The 21,086-nt window shown below is 54.5% G+C and overlaps 10 protein-coding genes and 1 non-coding gene across 11 annotated transcripts; 5 read left to right on the top strand and 6 right to left on the bottom strand.

Annotated features, from left to right (window-relative positions):
* Positions 1-88: 88 nt before the first annotated feature.
* J4E84_000258 (uncharacterized protein) lies at positions 89-1,675 on the top strand (the record flags this gene model as incomplete). The annotated part of the gene is made up of 1 exon (XM_049382900.1): positions 89-1,675. One exon carries the CDS (start codon positions 89-91, stop codon positions 1,673-1,675), a length of 1,587 nt encoding a protein of 528 aa, XP_049248418.1.
* Positions 1,676-2,009: 334 nt separating this feature from the next.
* J4E84_000257 (uncharacterized protein) lies at positions 2,010-4,371 on the bottom strand (the record flags this gene model as incomplete). The annotated part of the gene is made up of 3 exons (XM_049382899.1): positions 2,010-2,223; positions 2,287-4,283; positions 4,336-4,371. The coding sequence occupies 3 exons, from the start codon at positions 4,369-4,371 to the stop codon at positions 2,010-2,012; spliced, it is 2,247 nt and encodes a 748-aa protein (XP_049248417.1).
* A 611-nt stretch (positions 4,372-4,982) lies between these two features.
* J4E84_000256 (uncharacterized protein) lies at positions 4,983-5,675 on the bottom strand (the record flags this gene model as incomplete). The annotated part of the gene is made up of 1 exon (XM_049382898.1): positions 4,983-5,675. The coding sequence occupies one exon, from the start codon at positions 5,673-5,675 to the stop codon at positions 4,983-4,985; it is 693 nt and encodes a 230-aa protein (XP_049248416.1).
* Positions 5,676-6,378: 703 nt separating this feature from the next.
* On the bottom strand, positions 6,379-7,765 carry J4E84_000255 (uncharacterized protein; the record flags this gene model as incomplete). Its single annotated transcript, XM_049382897.1, has 4 exons — positions 6,379-6,672; positions 6,719-7,464; positions 7,539-7,686; positions 7,742-7,765. 4 exons carry the CDS (start codon positions 7,763-7,765, stop codon positions 6,379-6,381), a joined length of 1,212 nt encoding a protein of 403 aa, XP_049248415.1.
* Positions 7,766-8,427: 662 nt separating this feature from the next.
* Positions 8,428-10,508, top strand: J4E84_000254 (uncharacterized protein; the record flags this gene model as incomplete). Its single annotated transcript, XM_049382896.1, has 3 exons — positions 8,428-8,717; positions 8,770-9,203; positions 9,256-10,508. 3 exons carry the CDS (start codon positions 8,428-8,430, stop codon positions 10,506-10,508), a joined length of 1,977 nt encoding a protein of 658 aa, XP_049248414.1.
* Positions 10,509-10,925: 417 nt separating this feature from the next.
* On the top strand, positions 10,926-12,293 carry J4E84_000253 (uncharacterized protein; the record flags this gene model as incomplete). Its single annotated transcript, XM_049382895.1, has 3 exons — positions 10,926-11,061; positions 11,117-12,085; positions 12,142-12,293. 3 exons carry the CDS (start codon positions 10,926-10,928, stop codon positions 12,291-12,293), a joined length of 1,257 nt encoding a protein of 418 aa, XP_049248413.1.
* Positions 12,294-12,386: 93 nt separating this feature from the next.
* J4E84_000252 (uncharacterized protein) lies at positions 12,387-13,604 on the bottom strand (the record flags this gene model as incomplete). Its single annotated transcript, XM_049382894.1, has 1 exon — positions 12,387-13,604. The coding sequence occupies one exon, from the start codon at positions 13,602-13,604 to the stop codon at positions 12,387-12,389; it is 1,218 nt and encodes a 405-aa protein (XP_049248412.1).
* A 677-nt stretch (positions 13,605-14,281) lies between these two features.
* Positions 14,282-15,055, top strand: J4E84_000251 (uncharacterized protein; the record flags this gene model as incomplete). The annotated part of the gene is made up of 1 exon (XM_049382893.1): positions 14,282-15,055. One exon carries the CDS (start codon positions 14,282-14,284, stop codon positions 15,053-15,055), a length of 774 nt encoding a protein of 257 aa, XP_049248411.1.
* A 302-nt stretch (positions 15,056-15,357) lies between these two features.
* Positions 15,358-17,124, bottom strand: J4E84_000250 (uncharacterized protein; the record flags this gene model as incomplete). The annotated part of the gene is made up of 1 exon (XM_049382892.1): positions 15,358-17,124. The coding sequence occupies one exon, from the start codon at positions 17,122-17,124 to the stop codon at positions 15,358-15,360; it is 1,767 nt and encodes a 588-aa protein (XP_049248410.1).
* A 1,175-nt stretch (positions 17,125-18,299) lies between these two features.
* J4E84_000249 lies at positions 18,300-18,420 on the top strand. The gene has a single exon. It is a non-coding gene; the product is annotated as a tRNA-Thr (tRNA).
* A 713-nt stretch (positions 18,421-19,133) lies between these two features.
* Positions 19,134-20,410, bottom strand: J4E84_000248 (uncharacterized protein; the record flags this gene model as incomplete). The annotated part of the gene is made up of 2 exons (XM_049382891.1): positions 19,134-20,153; positions 20,210-20,410. 2 exons carry the CDS (start codon positions 20,408-20,410, stop codon positions 19,134-19,136), a joined length of 1,221 nt encoding a protein of 406 aa, XP_049248409.1.
* Between the last annotated feature and the right edge of the window lie 676 nt (positions 20,411-21,086).

Here is a 21,086-nt window from a genome sequence, read left to right as displayed (position 1 = left end):
CAGACCTGACGGATATCTCCAACAGCGACAAACGGCCGTGGCTGAAGTAATCCGGAACATGGCGAGAGCGCTCCATATCAAACCAACCATGGCAGCCACCTTCGCCCGCCATCACAACTTCGACCACGTCCCCACGTACAATCACGGTAACGCCATCGCGAACCAACAGCCACCTTACGATGCCTATGCCGCGTCGCATCATCATGTCGCAGTCCGCAACGGCAACATGGCAGCCTATTGCGAGCCCACCACCGCCAACGCCCAACATGCTGCCAGTATGAACGACCACGGGCAACAGCACGATAACAGCTACTCCCCAGACGACACGTCTGGAAAGCGCGAAAGCTTCCAGCATGGCTTAGCTGGCCAACATCACGACTACAGGATCCATAGCCCTACATCCGAAGCATCCTACATCGGCATCCAGCACAATTCGGCACAAGCACCCCTAGACAATGACGCGTCCGACAGTCAGTTCGCTATGCTCCCGCCTTCCAACTCGATACACCCTTCATGGCAATCCCTCCACGATTACGCGCAGTCGCACGCCGCCGAAAACGGATATGCGCTATCTATCAATACGACGGCTAAAAACCGGTCGCGCATCAAGCTCGCCTGCGTCTGCTATGGCCAGCCAAAGAACACCCATAAGCTTACAGCCGAGACGAGGGTCAGGAAGAATAGGGTCAGCTATAAGACAGGATGCAAGATGTGGATCGAGGGCAAGAAACAGGACGACGGCACATGGCTCTTGCGCGTGGGCGAACCACAACACAACCACCCCGGGCGCGAGAGTGCCGGATGGGCTGTACAACGGAAGAGGACGTGGGGTGTAGTCGGAGGGCGCATCGGGGTTGGAGGCGTCACAGCGAAGGAGGAACTCGCCAAGTCGAGCCTGACGCAAAATCAGGAAACCCTCGAAGACGTGGACGCGGAAGCCGACGGCGACGAAGACATACCCAGCGCATCTACCCAGGCACCGAAGAAGCCACAACACAGCCTCGAGCGTGGCGGTCTCGTCTGGAGAATCGTTGAGCAGGAAATGCTACGAAAGGGCGAACCCAATCAGGGACGCGACCGAGGGGTTGGAAGAACAGTCGAAGTGCTACAAGCAAGACTACCTGGCATACACATCTTCAAGCGCGACGTATACAACATACGAGCGCAGATAAAGCGAGCCCGGAAAGCAGCGGGTCAACAAGTCGGCGACGGCCTCAACAGCTCAGACGACGAGGCTGAGGGCGAAGCCGAAGCCGATATCCACGACACCGCACAACTCAACGCCGACACCAGCACAAACCATCCGACTCAACGACCCGCTCCACACCCACAAAACACATACCAACACCCCACTCCTCACACCCTCAAACCGCCCGCGCCCTTCCCACTCGTCCGAAAAGATTCACGAATCGACCCCACACTGGACAATCGCGGTCCACCACCGAATCCTCCTGAGGCCGTCGATATAGAAGTCGACCAGTTGAGGCGGGAGAATGCAGAGCTGAGACGCATGTTGACGGAACGGACGAAGCAGGTCAAGGAGAAGACCACGGAGTTGGCGGAGAGGGCCAAGGAGATCAAGGATAAGACTACGGAGATGGCGGCGCTGAAGAGCCAGGTTGAGCTGTTGAGTAATATGATGATGACGAGTGGGAGGGGGTTGATTGGGGGGTAGTGGGTATACAATCTGGTGGGGTGGAGTGATGCATGTTGGGGTGATGAGAAGAGAGGGTCATACCCATATATTGTACGAAGAAGAGATATGAAGATATGCAAGGATAATCAGATTTACATATATAATCGTAAACAACGAACAATTGAATAAGCTGAACCAAAAAGCCAAGAGGTATCTCAGAAAGGTATCCGTAAAAACAACCCTGCCAAAAGGTCCCTTAGCAAACTCCCATCAACAGCATCAGCGTGGTATCCAGCACCAGAAACTCCATCATAAGCTCATAGCCAACTCGTTAACCCGTCGCTCATATCAATCACGGTTTCAGTGACGTGCTTTACGCCTCCTCGACCATGTCCTCGTCCTCACCCTCGGCGAGCATGTCCTGCTCTTCACAGCTGCGCTCTACTTCATCGGCGATGAACTGCTCGTATTCCTCCAGACTCTTCTGTACGTGGAGTTTGAAGCGCACGATGTCGTCGAGCATGCGCTCAATTTCTGTGTGGAGTTCTTCGCGGAGGGCGTTGGCGCGGAGTTGGAGTTGCTCATACCTGACAGATATCATTAGCCTTGTTCATAGACAGCGGAACAAGAAAGAGGGGTGAAGGACTTACTCGATATTGACGGCCATCTCTCGTTGTACCATCAGTTGTACGCTTTCTCCCAGACCGCTACGCATACGGCCTAGTTCTTTCTCCATGCGCTCAATCTGTGCGTCAGATTGGCTCTTTTGCGTGTTTGTTATTTCGCGGAGCTTTTCTAGCTCCTCCTCTGCTTGAGCTACACGGTGGCCGAGAGCTTCGACTTCGGCTTGCTTGTCGTCCATGGCTTCTTTGATCTTGTCGAGGAGATCGTGGTTGTTCATGTCGGCTTCTAGGGCTTGGTTGCGGCGCTCGGCAATCTCTTTGCGAAGTGCGATTATGTTGGATTTGACTGTACCGCGGAGGTCCAGGTTTAGCAGATGTGCTGGTGAGTACCCTGTGCCTGCGTCGTGCAGAAGACGGTCTGATGCGTCTTGTGAAGAGCCACCCATTTGTGACCCGGAGAAATTGGGACCATCTGTAATGGTGAGGACAAGTTCGTAGTCTTGTCCTTTGGCATTGACAGCCGTAGAAGGAATGACTCCAATCTGGTAGCCTAGGTTATTGTATCGCTCGATTGTTTGTTCGAGTTCATCCAATTTGCGCGATGCAGCGATTTCCTTCTCTGCAACCCGCTTCTTGGACTCTTCTAAGCGAACTGTCGTTGCCTGGAGAGAAGTATCAAGGCGGTCCCTTTCATTTGCCATACGGTCAATATCCGCAATGGTCATGCCTCGACCGTCAATGATAGCTTGGAGCTCTTGCTGCTCCTTCTCTGAGGCCTCAAGTTCTGCCTCAATCTCTTCAATGGACTTCTCCAAGAAGGAGCAGCGGTCGCTGTACTTCTTGACCTTGGCATCCATTGAGTTGTTGTAGTTCTCAAACTTGACGCGGTCTTCTTCGAGAATGCGGATCTGCTCCTCCAGCTTTTGAATCCGGGGGCCGGACTTTCCAAGTTCTTCGATCTGATCCTGCAGGTACTTGTGCTCGGCCTCAAGAAGGGAGACCTGCTCGTGATGCTGGGCATTTGCAGCGTCGAACTTGGCTGCCATTGTCCGGATGTGAGGCTCCATGTGCTTCTTCTGCGCCTCTTCATCGTCATCGTCGTCTTCTGCGGACAGCCAAGTGCTGTAGGCGTCCGACAAGAAGTCAAAGATGATGCGGTCTCCAGAGACGTCGAAGCCAGCCTCGAAGCAAGCGTCGTCGTATGTACCGGCCTCATAAGCCTGCATCAGGCGTGCCAATTGCATCATCCAGTGCAGGAGACCCAAGAATGTGTACCAGTTGTTTCCACCAACAGCCGCGATCTGCGACTTCATGATTGACTTCTCAAACGGGTAGCGCATCTGCTTCAGCAGTACTGGCACCTCCTGGTCGATTGACTTCTGGAAGCGATAGCTGGGATCAATGCGGTTGTAGAGCCATTGGAACATGCAGTTGAAGTCCTTCTGCGTTGGCGAAGTCATGGCCTTTGCTGAGAGGACATGTTTCGATTCCATCTCAAAGTTGTTTTGGGTCAGGAATTCGAGCAGCTCCTGAGCCATGTGCTGACGGGTGCTCGCATCTTTGAGTCGGCGCGGGTCTGTCGGAGGGACGGATGGCATAGGCGCCTGTTGGAAGAAGGATTGTTTCACACCAGATTGTCCAGTTACATGCGAGGCTCGCGACTTGAACACGCTGCTCCGCCGTTGTGCGCTCTGCTCAAAGTTCGGCCCAGAAGGGGGGGCGGGTGTCTGGAATATGGAGGCACCTGGCGCAAAACTCTTGCGCGCACTGCTTGCACCGAAGTTGCTCGTCGAGTTGCGATGTACTGACTGGAAGCCTTGCGCAAGGTCTGTTCCGGAGGATGAGCGTGGGAAGAGCGGCTGGCTCGGGCGACCGGGCGCGAGGGACATTCTACTCCCACTCTTCGACCGGGCATGATTCGGAGGGAATTGGGGTTGGTTCATGTTGTTGATGGAGCTCGAGCGCTTCATGGCGGAAGCGGGCATGGGGATCGCGGAGGAGTTGTTGTTCACTGGTCCTAGAGTCTGCGCGCGTGGTTAGGAGATGCAACGAGAGGGGGTCGCACACTAGACTGACCTGACGGCGGACCGAGAACATTCCCGGGTCGGCCATGATACGATGTGTTGTGACAATTGTGCAGCGATTGTCGTCTGTTCGCGACGTCGCGGGTCAGCAAGGCGGGAGGCCGAGGGGGGTAGGGCTGGTGTTGATGCACCCGTACCCGCCTATGCAATGTTTGTTGTGATCAGGGTTTCGCGCTAGCCTACCGCAGCAACGCGCCTGGTCCGCGCCACGTGGGGTACGTATCTTGCATTGTTGACGTCTGATTATCTTGAATACGAGGCAGGTGGAGGCGGTAGTAAGGTAAGAGTGTTTATTTATAGCGACCGGCGGCGAGAGATGCCATGGCCAAAGACGCACTGTCGAAGGGAACGCTAGCAGGTAGTGATATGTAAAGCCAGAGTAAAGGAAGGCTGCCAACCCCGTCGTCCTCCCCAGTCGCCACAAGATCTCATCTCGGACGCACTCATACGTGCCACTTCATCGCTATACTGTATCGACTGGGGTATCGTTGTGCACATGCAAGCCAAAATAATGATGCCACAAATTTTCAAAACTCCAACCTGTGGCCCGTGAAAGGTATAAACAATAAGGACATTAAACTCGAAACCCGTTAGAAATGCATCATCAACATGCCCCCGTTGAAAGTGTGTTTTAGGCGGCTACCATCGTGTTGACTTGGGCGCATCTGCCTTTCCTATGTTCTTGAACATGTCGTCGGCGCCGAGACTCAGCGTGTCTTCGTTGACGCCGAAGGAGCTCAGGCCGGGCAGAGCTGGAGGCGGTGGGCCCTTGGGCTTGGGTGGTTGCGCAGCCTGTACGGCAGGTTGAGAGACGGTGCGGCCGTTCGAGTAGGTTGTGGAATCCACAGTGCCTTCTGGAACAGATCCGGAAATGAAGGTCTTCCTCTTGCCGAACCAGCTGCCGCTCTTCCTCCTGCTGAGACTGGGTGCTTGGCTGTTGATTGTAGCCGGCGAGCCCGGCCTCTGGTCCGACTTCAAGCTGTCGTTGGACGACAACGTCCGAATGCCCAGGAACTTGCGGACGGATGCAGGCCGCTTGCTCGAAGGGCTCGTGGGGGACATGGCGCTGGTCGCATCGCTGGTGCGGCTCTGCTGGAGGTGGCCATCAGCCGAGTCCTCTGACGCTTTGCCTGGCGGCGGCGACTCTGTCTGCGGCGGGGAGCCAGGCGACTTTGGGGTGGGATGCGATGACAGTGGGCCTTTTCCAGGCGTGGGCGGGCGAGGTGACTCGGGCGGGCTGTCGAGCGGCGCGGGTATCGACGTGCCCTCGGTCAGAGAGAAGTTGATGGGCGAAAGCGTCAGTGGCTTAAACGAGAACTTGTTGGAGCCCATTGCAGTGTCGTGGTGAGAGACTCGTGTGGTAAATTGCGGTGGGCGATCAATAAACCCAAGGTGCGGTGGAGTGGAGGCAATTGAAGGCTGGGAGCGACGCGGCAGCAGATGAGAGAGTCTCGCAGAAGCCGCAGGCGGGTGGAAGCTCAGGAGGTGCTTTCGTGAAGCGGAGTACGGGCCAGGGATTACACGACGGTTAGCAGGGATCAGCGCCCTGCACCACCCAGAGGCGCTGCGGATACGGCGCGCCAGCCTCGACCTTCCCCAGGGACACGCCCTGCCTGCTGCCCCGACTTCAAAAGGAACAAGACGTGGACAAAACACGCGCGCGTCAGCAACCGTCGTGCAGCGCTGCATGAATGCGTGCCTGCAGCGCGTCACCTTCGAGCTTCTAGCGCGACAATTGTACCAGAGAATGCAGTGGGTCAGCCACCCGAGTCAGCGTCAAGGCATAATGCAGGAGAGCCGTGCCGGACGCGCATCGCATGTCGCCATCTGCCTCCGCATATCGATTTGATTGAGACCCTTTCTGTGATCTTCAACGGTTATCTAGACCCATATCCCTCTCGCTGCGACATGCTTCAAACACGCACTGCAGCCGTGTACCCCTCCAAAGTTTATCCGCCACATGGACGACCCCTATTGCCGTAGCTTCCGAAGCACCCTGATGTCATCGCTATGCACAACCTGATCCGGGCCGCTCTTATCTTGTCTTTCGCTGATGCACCTCGTCCAATTCGGTAATCTCGTCGAGCAGTTGGCACGTCTCCTGCGGGTTCGCGATCCACGCCGTCGTACATGCCAACCGAGCCTTGAAGTCGTTCGCCCCAGCACTCAAGAACTGGTCGCCAACGTGCAATGTTTTGCTGCCCTCAATCCCGCCGAAGATCCGCTGACAGGCAAGGACACCCCAGGACTTATCGCCGATGTCGACGAATACGTCGTTTCCGCCGTTGAACGCGCAAAAGGGGAGACGCTGGCCGACCTCGGATATTTCCTAGCCACGTCAGCATTACAAGCATCGCACATGGTCTCAAACCTACGAGTATCTTCTGCACGATCAAAACGGTCTCTTCCAGTGTCTCTCGGCAGAACTTGTGCCCGTCCTTTGGTACAATACCAACGGCTCTTTCCTTCCGGACGACATTTGCCTCCATACGGAAGTTTTTGACCGTGTCCCGCAGAGAAACTTCCGCCAAGTCAAGCAGGTCCTTGATGTCCGACTCGGTCCACGAGAGCATCTCCTTAAGCAGCCATTCTTCTCGGGGAATCAGGCGCAGTAGAACTGGACTGTTCTCGTCGAACTTGAAACAGAAGTTACTTTCACCGCCCATGATGATCAGATTCTGTCGAGCCTCTAGGGGCAGATCGGATGCCTGGATGGCGTCTAGAAGCCCGTACAGTCTACCATAGTATGGCTTAGCCTCTGTGTACCCTGCGGCTGTGACAATGCCAATCTTTGATCCACGACGCATGAGCTGCAGAATCTTGGGAATGATCGGGTTGTCTTCTGTCAAGTCTTTGCCGTCGTCATACAAGGTGACATCTCCGTCAAACGTCACGAGTTCGAGTGGGCCGTTGCGGATGAGACTCATTACTTGGGCTGTGTTGAGAACTAGACGCACATCGTTGAAAGAAGGGGGGACGAAACGTCGGTGGCTGATGAAGCGCCGCTGATCTTGCCAGATGAAAGCGTCATGCAATGCTAAGGACGTGAAGAAGTTCGCTACTGTTGGAACGAGGAGCTTCAATTTTGATCTGTCGGGTTTGCCGTCTTTCTGGTGTTGGACTAAGTTGCGTTAGCCCTGCGATTTCACCGTAGATCACCCGGACTCGCGTGGCTTCAATGGCTTCATGACATACTATGGTCGTTGATGATCTCTTCAACGTCGCGTAGGATCTCGGCATACCGCCGTTGAGCGATGTTGGCTTGGTGCTCGACTGACTCATCGCTGGGCTCGAATACTGCTGTTGGATGGGAGTGTAAGACGAAAGGAACGGCCAGGAGACCCTGAGGCAGTATAAGTATGTAGCTCGCGTTGTCTAACAAGCTGAAAGAGCATTACCTTGATCCACTCTATCTGTGTCATGCATTAGCTAGGCATTCTGGTTGGGTATCACAGGATACTTACGAGCTGATCTCTCCTGTGGGTCTTTTGGGGTATGTCAGTTATTTGAAGGCAGATGGTTGTCAATGTAACCTGTACACACCTTGAGGGCATCTACCACACGGGAAACCATCAAGTCAGCAATCTTGTCTCTGAGTCGACCTTCGGAGATTGCAGTCGTGGTTGGGACTTACATTCTACGCGGTATCTGGTAGTCATCTTGCAATGTCTCAATCGGTGAAGGAGGAATGAGGAGAAATGAAGGACACTGTGACTGAGTTGTCACTGTAACCTAAGCTGTCTGTCCAAGCTTATCGGAGACCGCCGTTAGTGGCTGGAGAGGGAAGGGGCCATGCACATGTGACCCGGTGACATCCCCGCGCGACGGTACACTAACGCCTGTAAGCTGCTTGATCCCCTCTACGAAGCTACAGCTACAGCTACCTTGCTTTTGATCCACGATTGCGCGTGCAACGTGTGTCATTCGTGGGTTGCATGGGTGAAGCCGCAATCGATAAGCTTCGATCTGCAACGGCCGCTACTGGGGGACGGCTTTTATGCAAGGGCCCACCGTGTCGGACAAACCACAGGAACCTAGCCAGCTTCGCCCAAGCTACCCGGCTGCCTCCAGAGTCGCAGTCAAGATGGACTCATCGTTGAACAACGTGGCCCTGCGCCCATGGCCAGCCCCAAAGAAGGAGGAGCTGACGCAGGATGACCTGCTGTTCAAGATCGAGCAGCTAGCGAGCGAACGCGGGCATTTGCGCAACATCACCGAACAGTCGCTACAGGAGGACATTGACGCGGGCAAAGATGTACCAGACGACGCTGCAGAGGGAGCCGATAAAGAAAAGAAGGAAAAAGAAGCGCCTTCTCGCCAGGAACAGCTAGAGAAGGTGTTCAAAGCCGGGCAGGAGATGTATAGCCATCTGGAGTACGTCTGAACGCGAACGCGTTGTATGGGGGTTCATACTGACCAAAGACAGATGGGCTAAATTCGCTGCTACCAACGCGCTCGATCTCGTCTCCCTCATCCTCTCCCAAGACCCTAACAAACGCGCCCTCAACTTCTTCAGTCCGACGTTTCGAGAGCAAGGCCTGAACCAGGGCATACCACTCGGCTCTTTCGGCATGAGCAAGGAGAACCACGAACATCGCACTCGCAAGCCGGACGAGGTACAACGACTCCAAGATCTCGCGTCCAAACAAGAAATAGCTGCTCAGGGAGCACGCATGGGGGCGCTGGACTCTTCGGTAGACGAGATATTGAAGGCCGCAAAGCATTTGGAGAAGGAGATAAGGCGAGAGACGAAGTACTGGCATGAGATAGTGTCCGTCTCCGACAAGGGGTGGCCCATTCAGCGACTGCGCCAGAATGTACGCCATTCGCCCTTTGCCGTGCGTTATGGACTCCCCGAAGGTAAAGGCTGCTCATTCGTCGCGTCGCTTTCCTCAAGCTAACAATGTATCAGCAAGCGGTCATTTCAAAGCGCGTGGCTTTGCCCCTCTTCAGATGGACAAGGACGGCAGCATCATTCTCGATCCGAGTCTCGCGCTCAAACCGAAGACTTTCCGGGTGCGAATCAGTGTCGACGGCAAGATGACAGGCACATCACAGCTCCCTCTCGACGGCGAAAACTCCGCTCAGTCTCTGGAAAAGTCTATACAACTTGGCCGTGATTCATTGCTAGAGGAAGAGCTGTACTATGAAATGAGTCTCGAGACCCGGCAACTACGAGCATACGGTGTCGAATTTCGGGATTCTGTCATTTCCATAGACGTGCCTAGTATGGGCAAGTCATCACAAGATCGAAAGCTGCTCATCGATTGCATACCCCGGGACGATCCTATAGCGAGCAACCAAGGGCATGAGTACGATTGGCTGGCTCGCAACATCGCCGAGGCGCTCCGACTGCTCCTAGCCCATGAGCATAGCATGCGTCTCTATAGGAGATCGCAGCTTCCACCTCCTTTGACAGGCCAAAAGCGGGATAAGCCTCCTCCACCTTTGCTGCGCACGCTTCTTGCTGTATCGAATCACATTGCAGGTGTCGACTCGCTTTACGTCTATCTTGGTCTCGTCGCCAAAACACTGAACAATGCAGGCCTTGATGCGAGTCTGGAGACCACACGTGAGATGTCTTGGGCGAACCTTTCGGAGAGTTTGAAGACGACGCCGAAGAAGGGCATGTCCGCAACCGATCAGCTGCTGGAAATCTTTATGAAGCCGTTCGATGGGAAAGCGACATTGACTATACCCACTCCAAGCGGCACACAGCCAGAGAGTCTGGTCATCGTTACACGCACGATCATCGGCCAACCGACGTTTGGCACAGAGCATAAGCTTACCCTTCCATCCACTCTAAGTTCCGATCTTGGCTTATTCCAGCAACACAAGTTTGCTACTGTCGAGGAGCTGAAGGCATATCTGGACTGGATCCTGTCCTTACATATTGCGCATAGACTTTTGAAGAGCGAGTATGGCTCGCGCGCGCAGACGAGAACTCAGAACCCACGGCTGTCGATTCGTCAAAGCAAAGAAACCAAGAAAGGCACCAAGTCTACAAGGGACATCAGAGTCGACTTCGATGGCGGGGAACTGAAGGTGACTGCGCTGGCGGTAGATGCGACGTCGGAAGCAGAAGACAGCGAGCAATCGCATACTTGGAGTGAGACAGGCGACAATGCTTCTCTGAAAGAAGTCGTCAAAGAGTGGGTTGGTTAGACAACCATGGGAGAAAAAGTAGTAAATGTACATCCGTAAGAAATCATATCAGATCAGGCGGAACTGTTACCATCTGCAACGTGCATTACATAGCGCCAATGGCGTTGCATCACACCTGCACCCAGCAGAAGCGGGGTGAGCCGCCGACAAACTTAGGCCACAAGCGGATAGCTCCCTACGTGCAGCCTCAAATCTACATCAGATCGTCCCGAGGTCAATAGCTCCTCAATTTTATCCTGGTACCTGACATGTTCATGACGTTGAAGACTAAGAATGCCGAGCCGCAAGACTCACGTCAGGTACCTGTGAGGTAATGTTTACAGTTCGCGCTTGCATGCTCGAAGCTATATAAACTGTCACGCCAGCGATCATGCCACCGTCCTTGATACCGGTCATTACATTGTTGTCGCATCCAATATGCTATCTCTTTCAGTATTGACGTTAAGCGCTCTGCTTCCTGCGCTATGCAGCGCACAACGCATCCGTTCTGATCTCGGTGTTGCCGGCCCACCTCTTGAAATTGTCCATCTCTACAACGATCAGTGGCCTACCGGTACCAACATGCCGTACCAGACTCACGGGTGCACAACGACTAACATCAGTCCCAGGTATCACCGTCTCAAAAGGCGGCCGTAAATTCTCAAACTACCCAGCAGGTCTCGATCCCAACAACACCAACACAGGCACCAACAACAGACATGCCGTAGCAGAGCTCACCTCCAACGGCACCGAAACACCGTACCCAAGTGTAGAAATCAACAATCCGCCAAACGGAGCCATCAACTACACGACCACCCCACCAACAGGCGCAAACTACCAAGACTACCTCATCGGCGTCCAAAGCGTCGTCCTCGACCCCCAAGACCGACTCTGGATCCTGGATACAGGCCGCGCATTAACCGAAGAAGGCAGCCTCGTTCTGGCATCTCCCGGTGGCCCTAAGCTCGTCGGAGTAGACATTGAATCCGACACGGTAATCCAAACCATCGTTTTCCCTCCCACAGTCGCATACCCAGATTCGTATCTCAACGACGTGCGCTTCGACCTGCGCCCTCACATCACCGATTCCGGCAAGGGAGTCGCTTACATCACCGACTCCTCATCCGAGGGCCGCAATGGCATCGTCATTGTAGACTTGGGTACAGGCGAAAGCTGGCGCCACCTCGACGGCGCACAAGAGTCGCGAGCTGAGCGTGGATTTGTGCCATACGTCTGGGGCGAACCGAAATACTACATCCCCGGTCCTGGTCTACCACTTACCACCGTTCCGCTGGGAAGCGATGGTATCGCGTTATCTGCTGACGGGGAGCACCTGTACTTTGGCCCTGTTGGTGGTCGCACTCTGTACAGTATTCCCACCGAGCGTCTGCGGGACCGCAGTCAGGCGTCTGAGCTACTGGCGCTGGGTGCGGTGAATAACCGGGGTGAGAGGGGTGTGAGCGATGGGTTTGAGACGGATACGAATGGGTTTATCTATGCGGGGAACATGGAACAGAATGAGATTGGGTTCCATAACCCGAAGAATGCGTCTATGACGTTGTTTGTGAGGGACCCGAGGATTAGTTGGGTTGATACTAGTAAGTCTTTGTTTTGTTATGCTGGTGATGTCTGGATGGAAACTGACTTATTACAGTGTCCGTGGGAAGCGATGGCTATCTTTACTTCACCGACAACCAGCTTGCCTTCAGTTCATCTTTCTATCCTGGTACAGACAACAGAGAGAGACCGTTCGTGCTGTTCAGGGCACCTTTGCCTAACAACGGATCGAGAGTGCTCTTGCAGTAGAGAGTCCAAGGACATTATTATGACCTCACAATTCCACGACTTGACGTATGTACATATGCCATAGAATGTATATAGCTTTGAAGGTTACAAAGTCTACGTCTTACCAAACACAAATATACCCTTGCCGTCTCTGTAGCCCTCCAGAGTATCCTTGACTTTGCCTATCAACTCGTCGCCCTTGGTATCCCACTCCCACTTGATCTCGTCAACAGGCATGTCTCTAAACTCGCCCTTGCGGGTCATATCCAGTACATCTGCCACCGTCTTCTGCTTCTCTTCAGGATGCTTCTCCGCCCACCTGCTTACCCAAAAGCCGTGGAAGTGAATGTCCTTGAAGATGAGCATGGACGCGGGAATAGTCAAAGGCTGCTTCGACATAGCACCGTAGGTAACAAAGTGCGAGGAGGAGGAAAGCAGTTTGGCCATTGCGGTAGCGGCCTTTCCGTTCACGCAGTTCAAGGCCAAGCGGATGGGAGCGCGACCCCCATTCGTCCATTCTTTGGCCTGGTCCTTGATGCCCTGCGATTGTAATTCTGCATCCGTGATGACGACGTCTGCGCCCAGCTCTTGGAGTTCCTTCTTCATGGCTTCTTCTTTGCTCTTGTCTTCCCGGCTACGGATCACGTTGATGCTCTTGTAACCCCACTTCTTACCTAGTTGAATGGCGGCACGTCCGACACCTGAGTTTGCTCCATTCTGTATGAACCACTCGCCTTCCGAGAGGGTTGTGAAGTCGCGAAGCATGCGGTATGCTGTGCATGGGTTTATGGATACGGTGCCGGCTTGGATCGCTGTAATACCTTCGCGCATGTGGTCGTCGAGCTTTACAACATCGTTTGTGGTGGCGCTTGCGTGTGTTCGCCATGTACCGAAGCCAGGCCCTTTCATGAAGACCCAGTCGCCCTTCTTGAAGCCTTCCTTTTTGACTCCTTCGCCCAATGCTATTATCTCCGCCACTCCTTCATTTCCAGCGACAGCAATTGGGTTGGGTGTGCCTAGGTTGGTGGTGAAGGTCGGCTTCGAAGGGTATACGCCTTGGATCTGGTTGATGTCGGCCGGATTGATGGGCGAAGCGAGGAAGCGCAATGTCATGAAGTTGCTATGTGGCGGCGAGATGGAATGGCCGTGAAGGGAAAGCACAGCGGGAGGTTCGCCATATTCGGAGAATGTGAGGGCTTTGGCTTGCTCGTAGCCGTATGCGGAGATGTAGCGGCGCTGCGGAAGTCGCGATACGGCTGGGGCTAGGTGTCGTGTGCGGCGCAGACATGACTGCGCTAACCGCGGAGATGGCGAGATGAGTTTGGTAGCCATTGTGAGTGGCGTAGACACTATGGGAGTGATGTGAATTGGAAGCCTGCGGAGCTCATGGAAGATGTTTTGGAAAGACGGAGCTATGACGTTTGCTAAAGCCGAGGTTTGGTGGAGTAATGGAGCTCATAACACACATCACATTCGACACAGTACGTACAGTGCATGCCTGTAACAATTCTTGATGCGCGAATGTTTTGACGGGATGAGTTCACTTTCTACATGCTAAGGTAGCGCGGGTTCCGAGTCTCGCCTTCAGCCCAAGTCTCTAGATGCCAGATGGGCTATGATCCACTGTTTCTCATAAGCTCGCAAGAATACTCGCATCGGGCAATGGGCAACGATGCGCCACAGCCTGCGCCATGAAGTACGTACGAAGAAGCAATGGTAGACATTCACATGCAAGACGGCCCAAGAGGCGCTTCGTGAAGGTTCCCCCAGCTGTGGGCATCTAGACGCCACTAGCACCGCCCCGCGTACGTCATCGCCCATGCGTGTTGCTAGGCTGCGCCCTCCTTGAACTGGCAGGTTGCTGCATACCCCTCTTGCTACAAATAGACCCTTTCGCCAACACACCCTGTCCACCGCATCACTCAAAGACTCACAACACCCTCAACCACTATACCACCACACCACTACATTCAAACTCCTCCCGAAACACCTCACACACACACATCAAGATGGCTGCCACCGTCAACGTCGAGAACATCTCCACCAAGACCAGCGAGGATGAGATCAAGAGCTTCTTCTCCTTCTGCGGAAAGATCCAGTCGCTCAGCGTAAAGCCCTCGGGCGACGACACCCAGTCTGCCTCGGTCACCTTCGAGAAGGCCGCCGCCGCAAAGACTGCCCTCCTCCTCGACAACACACAGCTCGGCCACAACTCGGTCCAGGTCACGTCCGCTAAGAGCATCGACGAGATTGCCGGCGAGAAGTCTGCCTCCGCCGACGACGCCAAGGACGGCGACCACCACATCGAGCAGGAGCAGAAGCCCCGCGCACGCATCATCGCCGAGTACCTCGCCCACGGCTATGCCATCTCCGACACCGCCATCGAGAAGGCCCTTGCCGCAGACAAGCAGAACGGCTACAGCACCAAGTTCATGAACGTCCTCAACAACTTCGACCAGAAGACCCAGGCTACACAGAAGGCGCAGGTCGTCGACCAGAAGTTGGGCATAACAAACAAGGGCTACGCTGCCTTCAACATGATGACCAGCTACTTCGACAAGGCTGCTTCCACACCCACCGGACAGAAGCTCCGTGCTTTCTACGAGCAGGGTAACAAGACTGTCATGGACGTCCACAACGAGGCTAGGCATTTGGCCGACCTTAAGAAGCAGAAGCCTGCCAGCGAGGGCGGTGTCGCTACTGAGAGCAGCGAGAAGCCCGCCGAGGGTAGCAACGAGAAGAGCGGCGAGTCCTACGCTGCCGCTGCTGCCCCCACCTCCTAGATACGAACACCTTAAGTGCTCACGGCGGAGGACTGGAACGACATTTCTTTCGATTCAACGATTCCCACTTGGTTTACAGTCTGTATGAATACTTGCGCATGATACCGATGACGGCACGAGCACGGAGTTTGGAATAAGATGGTTTAGCAACCTACGAAGACACAATTCTATCTGGTAACCATTGATCTTGGAACCTGTATTATCGCTTAGTGATGGTGCTCTATTACGATCTTTTCTCGAACAGCGATATAGACAAGCATGCATAAAACATAAACATCAAAGCCAATGTTCCTCCTGTCCCTCTAATATCCCCATTCTCCACTGTCCAACAAGCTCTGGCTAGCCACAAAACTGAACCCCCCAAAAGGATTGCTAGAAGCCTGGCTCTCGAACATCAAGTCGTCAAACTTCTTCGTCAGAACAGGACTCAGCGGCAGGTCAGTGAAGTCCTGGGCAAAGTTCTCCGCCAACTCCGGATCCGTAATGAGTGGCTGAATCGGCGGCTCCAGCTCCCTCGCTTCCAACTTCTTCCAATCGACCTTGCGGAAGAACCGGTGTTTCTTGATGTTCGGCAGATCCTTGGCCATGTTGAAGCCAAGGCGCTTCTTGGGGTCTTTGCGGAGGAGGCGAGTGAGGAGGTCCTTGGCGTCGGCGCTGAGGTAATATGGTAGTGCGAGCTTCTGCTTGACGATCTTTTCCTGGATCTTGGCGTTGTTGTTGCCAGTGAAGGGAGGAGCGCCAGTGAGAAGATCGAAGCCGAGTGCGCCTAGGGACCACCAATCGACTGCAGCGCCGTACTCGTGACCTTGAACCACCTCCGGAGCCATGTATTCTACGGTACCGAGGATGGAGCGGCAGGGGCTGTCTTCGTCAAGACTGACTTTGCTGAGGCCGAAGTCGGTAAGGAGCAGGTGGCCCTCGGAGTCTAGGAGGCAGTTCTCGGGCTTCAAGTCGCGGTAGATGACGCCGACTGTGCGGTGAAGGTGGTCGAGCGCAAGCACCATTTCAGCCATGTAGAAGGCGGCTACGTCCTCGGAGAACATGCGCTCAGCAGCGAGGTGATGGAACAGCTCGCCGCCTTGAGCATACTCCAGAATGAGGTACAGCTTCTCCTGGTCCTGAAAGGCGTAGTAGAAGTTGACGATGAAGGGGTGGCGGTTCACGCTCTCGAGCACGTTGCGCTCCGTCTTGGTCTGCTCAATGAGCTTCTTATGCACGGTGATGGACGCCTTCTTGAACTGCTTTTGCGCGAACAGGCGGCCTGTCGCGCGCTGCCTGACCAGCAAGACGGTGCCATAGCTGCCCTTGCCCAGACACATCAACGGCTCAAAATCCTCGGCCGTCATCTTGCGCGCCATGCCGCTGTTCAACATGGTCGAAGTTTTGGAGAGCGTGTCGATACTGAAGTCCTCTGCGTTGAGGTCGATTTCGTAGCTCTCCATCTCCGTGCGGTCACTGTCACTTTCCCGGCCGGACATGCTGGTGTTGCTTGACAACTGCGAGGTGACCCTGCTCATAGCGACACCCTTTCCTGGGGAATCCTTCATGGGTGAGTCGCTCCTTGGGCCTAGGTTCAGCGCCTCCAGCTGGGCTTTGAGGTTGCTGATGCCTCCCGCAGTGGACTGGGGTCTAAGCGCTGGGCTGCTGGTGACGCTGGGAAGTCCAGAGCGCACAGGTCCGAAGCGCGGTGTAGTGGCCAGAGAGTAGTCTGACTCCTCCCCACCAGACGTAACTGGAGTGTGAAAGCCCCGGGTGACGCTTGTAGCTTGTAGTCCTGCTTTCAGACCCTTCTTTTTCTTCTTCTTGTTCTTCTGAGCCTTCTTGAATACGGCGTCAAAATCCAATTTGTCTGGTCCCTGCTGCTTGGCTTCGGGGCCGGGCTGCACTCCGCGCTGTGGCATAGGGCTGACGATGTTGATCGGCGGGGTTCCTACGTGGAGGGGCGCTTTGGGCGGGCTCATGTCCATGGGCCCTGAAGCGAACATGTCGTCTTCGGGCATGGCAGGCTCAGGGTTTCGCGGCGCGTTGGCCGGAAGTTGGGCATCGTTCTGGTCGAACGCGAAAACCATGGTAACGGTAATGAGGGGTATTGCGATTAAGAGTTGTCACTCTCTAAGCTGCGCCCGTATTCTGCTCAAGTCAGCATTTGCGCACGCTTTGGAGAGGAGTCCGCGCACATCCAACGCCGGTCTTGGGCAAACCAATATTACAGTCCGCCGCGAGGATTCACGGCGGAACTCCTACCCCTAGCCGGACCAGCGATGCGAAGGAGGCGTCCGTCTTGTTCAGGCCTGAGCTCAGTGCGTTGTAGGGGAAGAAGGAGCCAACTGCGGTAAGCTGAGCGGTGGGTAGGAAAGCGGTCGCGGCGAAGGAAGCAGAGCCCATAGATGGTTGTAGTAGAATATTGGGAATGGTAATGGTCGAAGCCAGGATTCGGAGCCTGGCAGTAAATCTGTCGAGTGGAAGTGTCGCGGTGTTGGGAGAAGTCGTGTTTGAAGGGGTTTTGGCAGAAAGGAACGCGATCAGCGGGAGAGGCTCAATCGCCAGCTTCTTAATTTGGTGCCTTGGCGGGCTCGCGGTGGCATGTGAATGAGCTTGCGCTTAACTGGTCACCCGCCCCAGATCCACCTCCACACAACACTCGGAGATCCACCCCGTGCTTTCATTTACATCATGTCTGCATGTCTTGCTAATGTCATGCGCTTGCGTCGCTGATGCGATCGTGTTGATGTCGTTCGCTGCCACGCGCGCTGACACTGAAACTGCGATCGCGTCTCAGTCGACAAAGACAGCACGACGCTGATCCAACGCGACTCTCTTCGCGAGCGAGTAAACGTAGCAAGGGTATCTATCCGCTGCTGTAAAGTAACTCCGACTATGGCTATCGTGAAATGAAGCTACCAGCAGTAGCCCGGAGTGAGAGCTAGCGTGTTCCTCCTTTGTCAAACGTGCCTAGAGAACAACAAAGCGCGACGCTTGACGCATAGGGTGCGCGACGAGACAGGCAACCTTAATCTGCTACATCTCACGCCCATGGCTCTGCTCAGCAGAAAGACTAATTCGCACCTGCCTCCTGCCGAAGTATGCGACTTCCACATCTAAAGCTAAGCGAGTGCGGCTGCTGTGGGTCTGGTCTTCCAAGCGGGTCTGTTTGAAGGAAAGAACACTGTCTGCATTCTATGATCTTTAATGTCCTCGTATATATTGAGGTTAAACTGCCAATGCTTCATCAAATCACATCAAAGCCTTCTTAGCTCAGTGGTAGAGCGCGTCACTAGTAACGCAAGACTCAAATCGAGTCGAGCTTGTCCCGAAAGGGACGTCACGTGATGACGAGGTCGCTAGTTCAATTCTGGTAGAAGGCACGTGCGCAGAACCTGAGTTCGAGACTCCGTGTGCTCTGTTTCTTTTTTGCAAGATAATCTTCACAGCAGCCCACTCTTCGCCCTTAGTCGTTCTTTTTGCTCACCAGGCTCCAGAATGCGTTTTCTATCTTCCGCGCTTGAGCCTGAGAGGTCGTTTAACACCTAATTCGATCTGGCAGCCTGCGGCTAGATCTACCACATCTTTTTACATCTTCTAACGGCATAGTCTTGAACCTTTTATATCTAGAATTAGGGTAGAGCACTTCCGAAGTAATTTTAGCTAACGTTGTGAAGCTCACGAAACAATACCCGTTACCAAGGTTAAAGTCGATTATCAACCCTCTTTTCCCGCTTCATTGCTGCAGATGGCCTGTTCCTATCGTGACATTAAGACGAGGTACAATAATTACGAACTACAACGATATATCTTGCAAAACTCACGACCGGCTCTCGGAAAGCATAGTCAGGCTGATAGTACGCTATATCCTCAGTTCAATGCTTGTATTGTAGACGCGTAAGCTTAAAGTGTGGCTGACTAACTACCCCCCAGCAACAGCAAATTAACTCTCATAATCCGCCTCGTCATCCTCCTCGACCACCACTGGCCCCCGTCTTCGCGTTCCCGGCTTCTCCTCATCCTCGTATTCCTCCTCGTCGTCCTCGGTCACCACTGGCACCTGTCTTTGCGCCTTCGGCTTGTCCGTCTTCTTGCCCTATTCCTCCTTCTCACCCACCTCGCGGTTGGGACTCTTGGCAGACGGAGACTTGCCCTTGACAAAATTGACGTTCTTCCTTGCCTCGACCAACAGGTTGATCGCTGTCGTCAACGTCCCCCCTCGTCCGATCGGCCAGGTTGCCCGAAAGTCTTTACTGGTAGCAAGTAAGACCTCTCTTACTACACCCAGCTTGCTGAGATGGGAATTCCTCGTGATGTACTGCCTGGCGAAGGCTCTGAGTTCCGTCCTCTCTGTCTGGTTGAAGTCCACCGGATATATCATCGAATCGGAGGGCGGCGAAGGGAAGGATGAACTCCACCTGCTCAAGGCGCGGTTCACTTCGTTCGACAGGATACCCACCTCGGCCATGACTGCTGCCTCTTCTAGACTCGTGTCTTCCGGCTCTTTTTCTGACACGGCCAACGTATCTCCTGCGTCTCCGCGGTCCACGACGACCGTAAAGTGTATGCTAGTGAGGAATGAGCTGAAGCAGGCTGGGGCAGTGACCGGAAGTTTGCGAATTGCAGCAGCTAACCGACCGAAGTTATCGAGGTAGCTGTGCATTGGGATGATAGAATCTCGAGCCGAGATGAGAGTGGATATGGGGTCGACCAGCGGCCAAAGTCTGCTCGACAAATCTTCGTTCTCAGGCTTCTGCGCTGCGACGGCACTCAGCGGAGATCCTAGAGCGTCGAGGCAGGTCAGTGTAGGTGTTGACAGCTGCGCCCCGTCTGCCACGAAGAGACGCGAGAGCATACTTGGCATCGTGTCTTGGGTATCGTCAATGGTCTTGTCGCCAACCTCTTCGCTCTCTTCCGTTCGCGTGGCACGCCTCACGCGCTTTGTAGCCGTTCGCTGTGCTGCTTCGGTATCATCGCTGGTCTTGTCGCCGATCTCTCTGCCCTCTCCTGCTTGCTTTGCACGCTTCACGCGCTTTGGTGCCGCTGACGGTGGCGCCGCTGCCGGGCGCCCTGCTGAGGGTGTTGTAGGAGTGTTCGTTACAGGCAACTCGGCGGACTGCAAGGAAGGTCAGTTAGCGGACGAGGAGTAGATGCAGCGATGCAAGATCATACCCTTTCGAGGTACTCGCGATACCGGCTCTTTAGCTCGGGTTTGCTCCCAGTCAGCCGTACCTGGTCCTTGAACCTGGGGATGGTGGCGTTCAGTTCAACGAGGAATTGCTTCATATCGTCCTTGGTCGCCAGCGTATTGAAGCCTGTGAGTTTCCGGTTGATGTCATCGCCGCTGCGCTCGAGCGCCTCGTTGTTCACCATCTTTTCAAAGTGGACGCAGGATAGTGAAGTACCGATCCAGCGAAGTAATGCCAGATGCGATACGCAAACTTCAGGCGGCGCAGCTAAGCATCAGCAAGTGGAAAGCGGGCAAAATGCAATAAGGAAATGGACGCAACGCGGGTAAGGATCAGTAGAAGGGAAGAAGCGAATGGACGCGGCGAAAACGACTGGCAGACATAAAGCAGAAGGACCGAGTATATGGTAGGAAGCGGACGAAGATTGACAGAGAAGAAGCGAAGAGGGACCAGATGCCGCGAGGTGAGATAGGATGTGGTGCGTTGCACCTTCCCAACCCACGCGCCAAGCAAACCTCACCTACCCAAACACTGCATGTGCACTCACCATTTTTCACCGCTGGTCCCTTGCAGTCGCTTTCATTAGTTTCTCAGTGTCCTACCCTTCTCCTCCAACAGCACCGACACACGTAAGCGTCCCAACAGCCCGACGCAGTACTGGTCAAAGTTATCCTCACGCAATAGCCCCCCGGCGTCCCACGCCCATCATCAACGAACAGCACCTGCCCAAGCAGGCCTCTCACCCGCCCGAAACATTGATTGGTTTAGAAGATACCCCTCCGCGAATCAACCCCCCAAGACCTCTACCATCCCTCCAACCTCCGCAGTCTACCTGGGCAGTAGAACGCTATGGCGACGCT

This window comes from Alternaria hordeiaustralica (assembly GCF_023758085.1).
Source record: "Alternaria hordeiaustralica strain BMP 2776 chromosome Unknown scaffold_1, whole genome shotgun sequence".
Taxonomy (NCBI): domain Eukaryota; kingdom Fungi; phylum Ascomycota; class Dothideomycetes; order Pleosporales; family Pleosporaceae; genus Alternaria; species Alternaria hordeiaustralica.
Note: the sequence above shows the minus strand (reverse complement) of the source record. Positions and strands in the feature narration are given on the sequence as shown.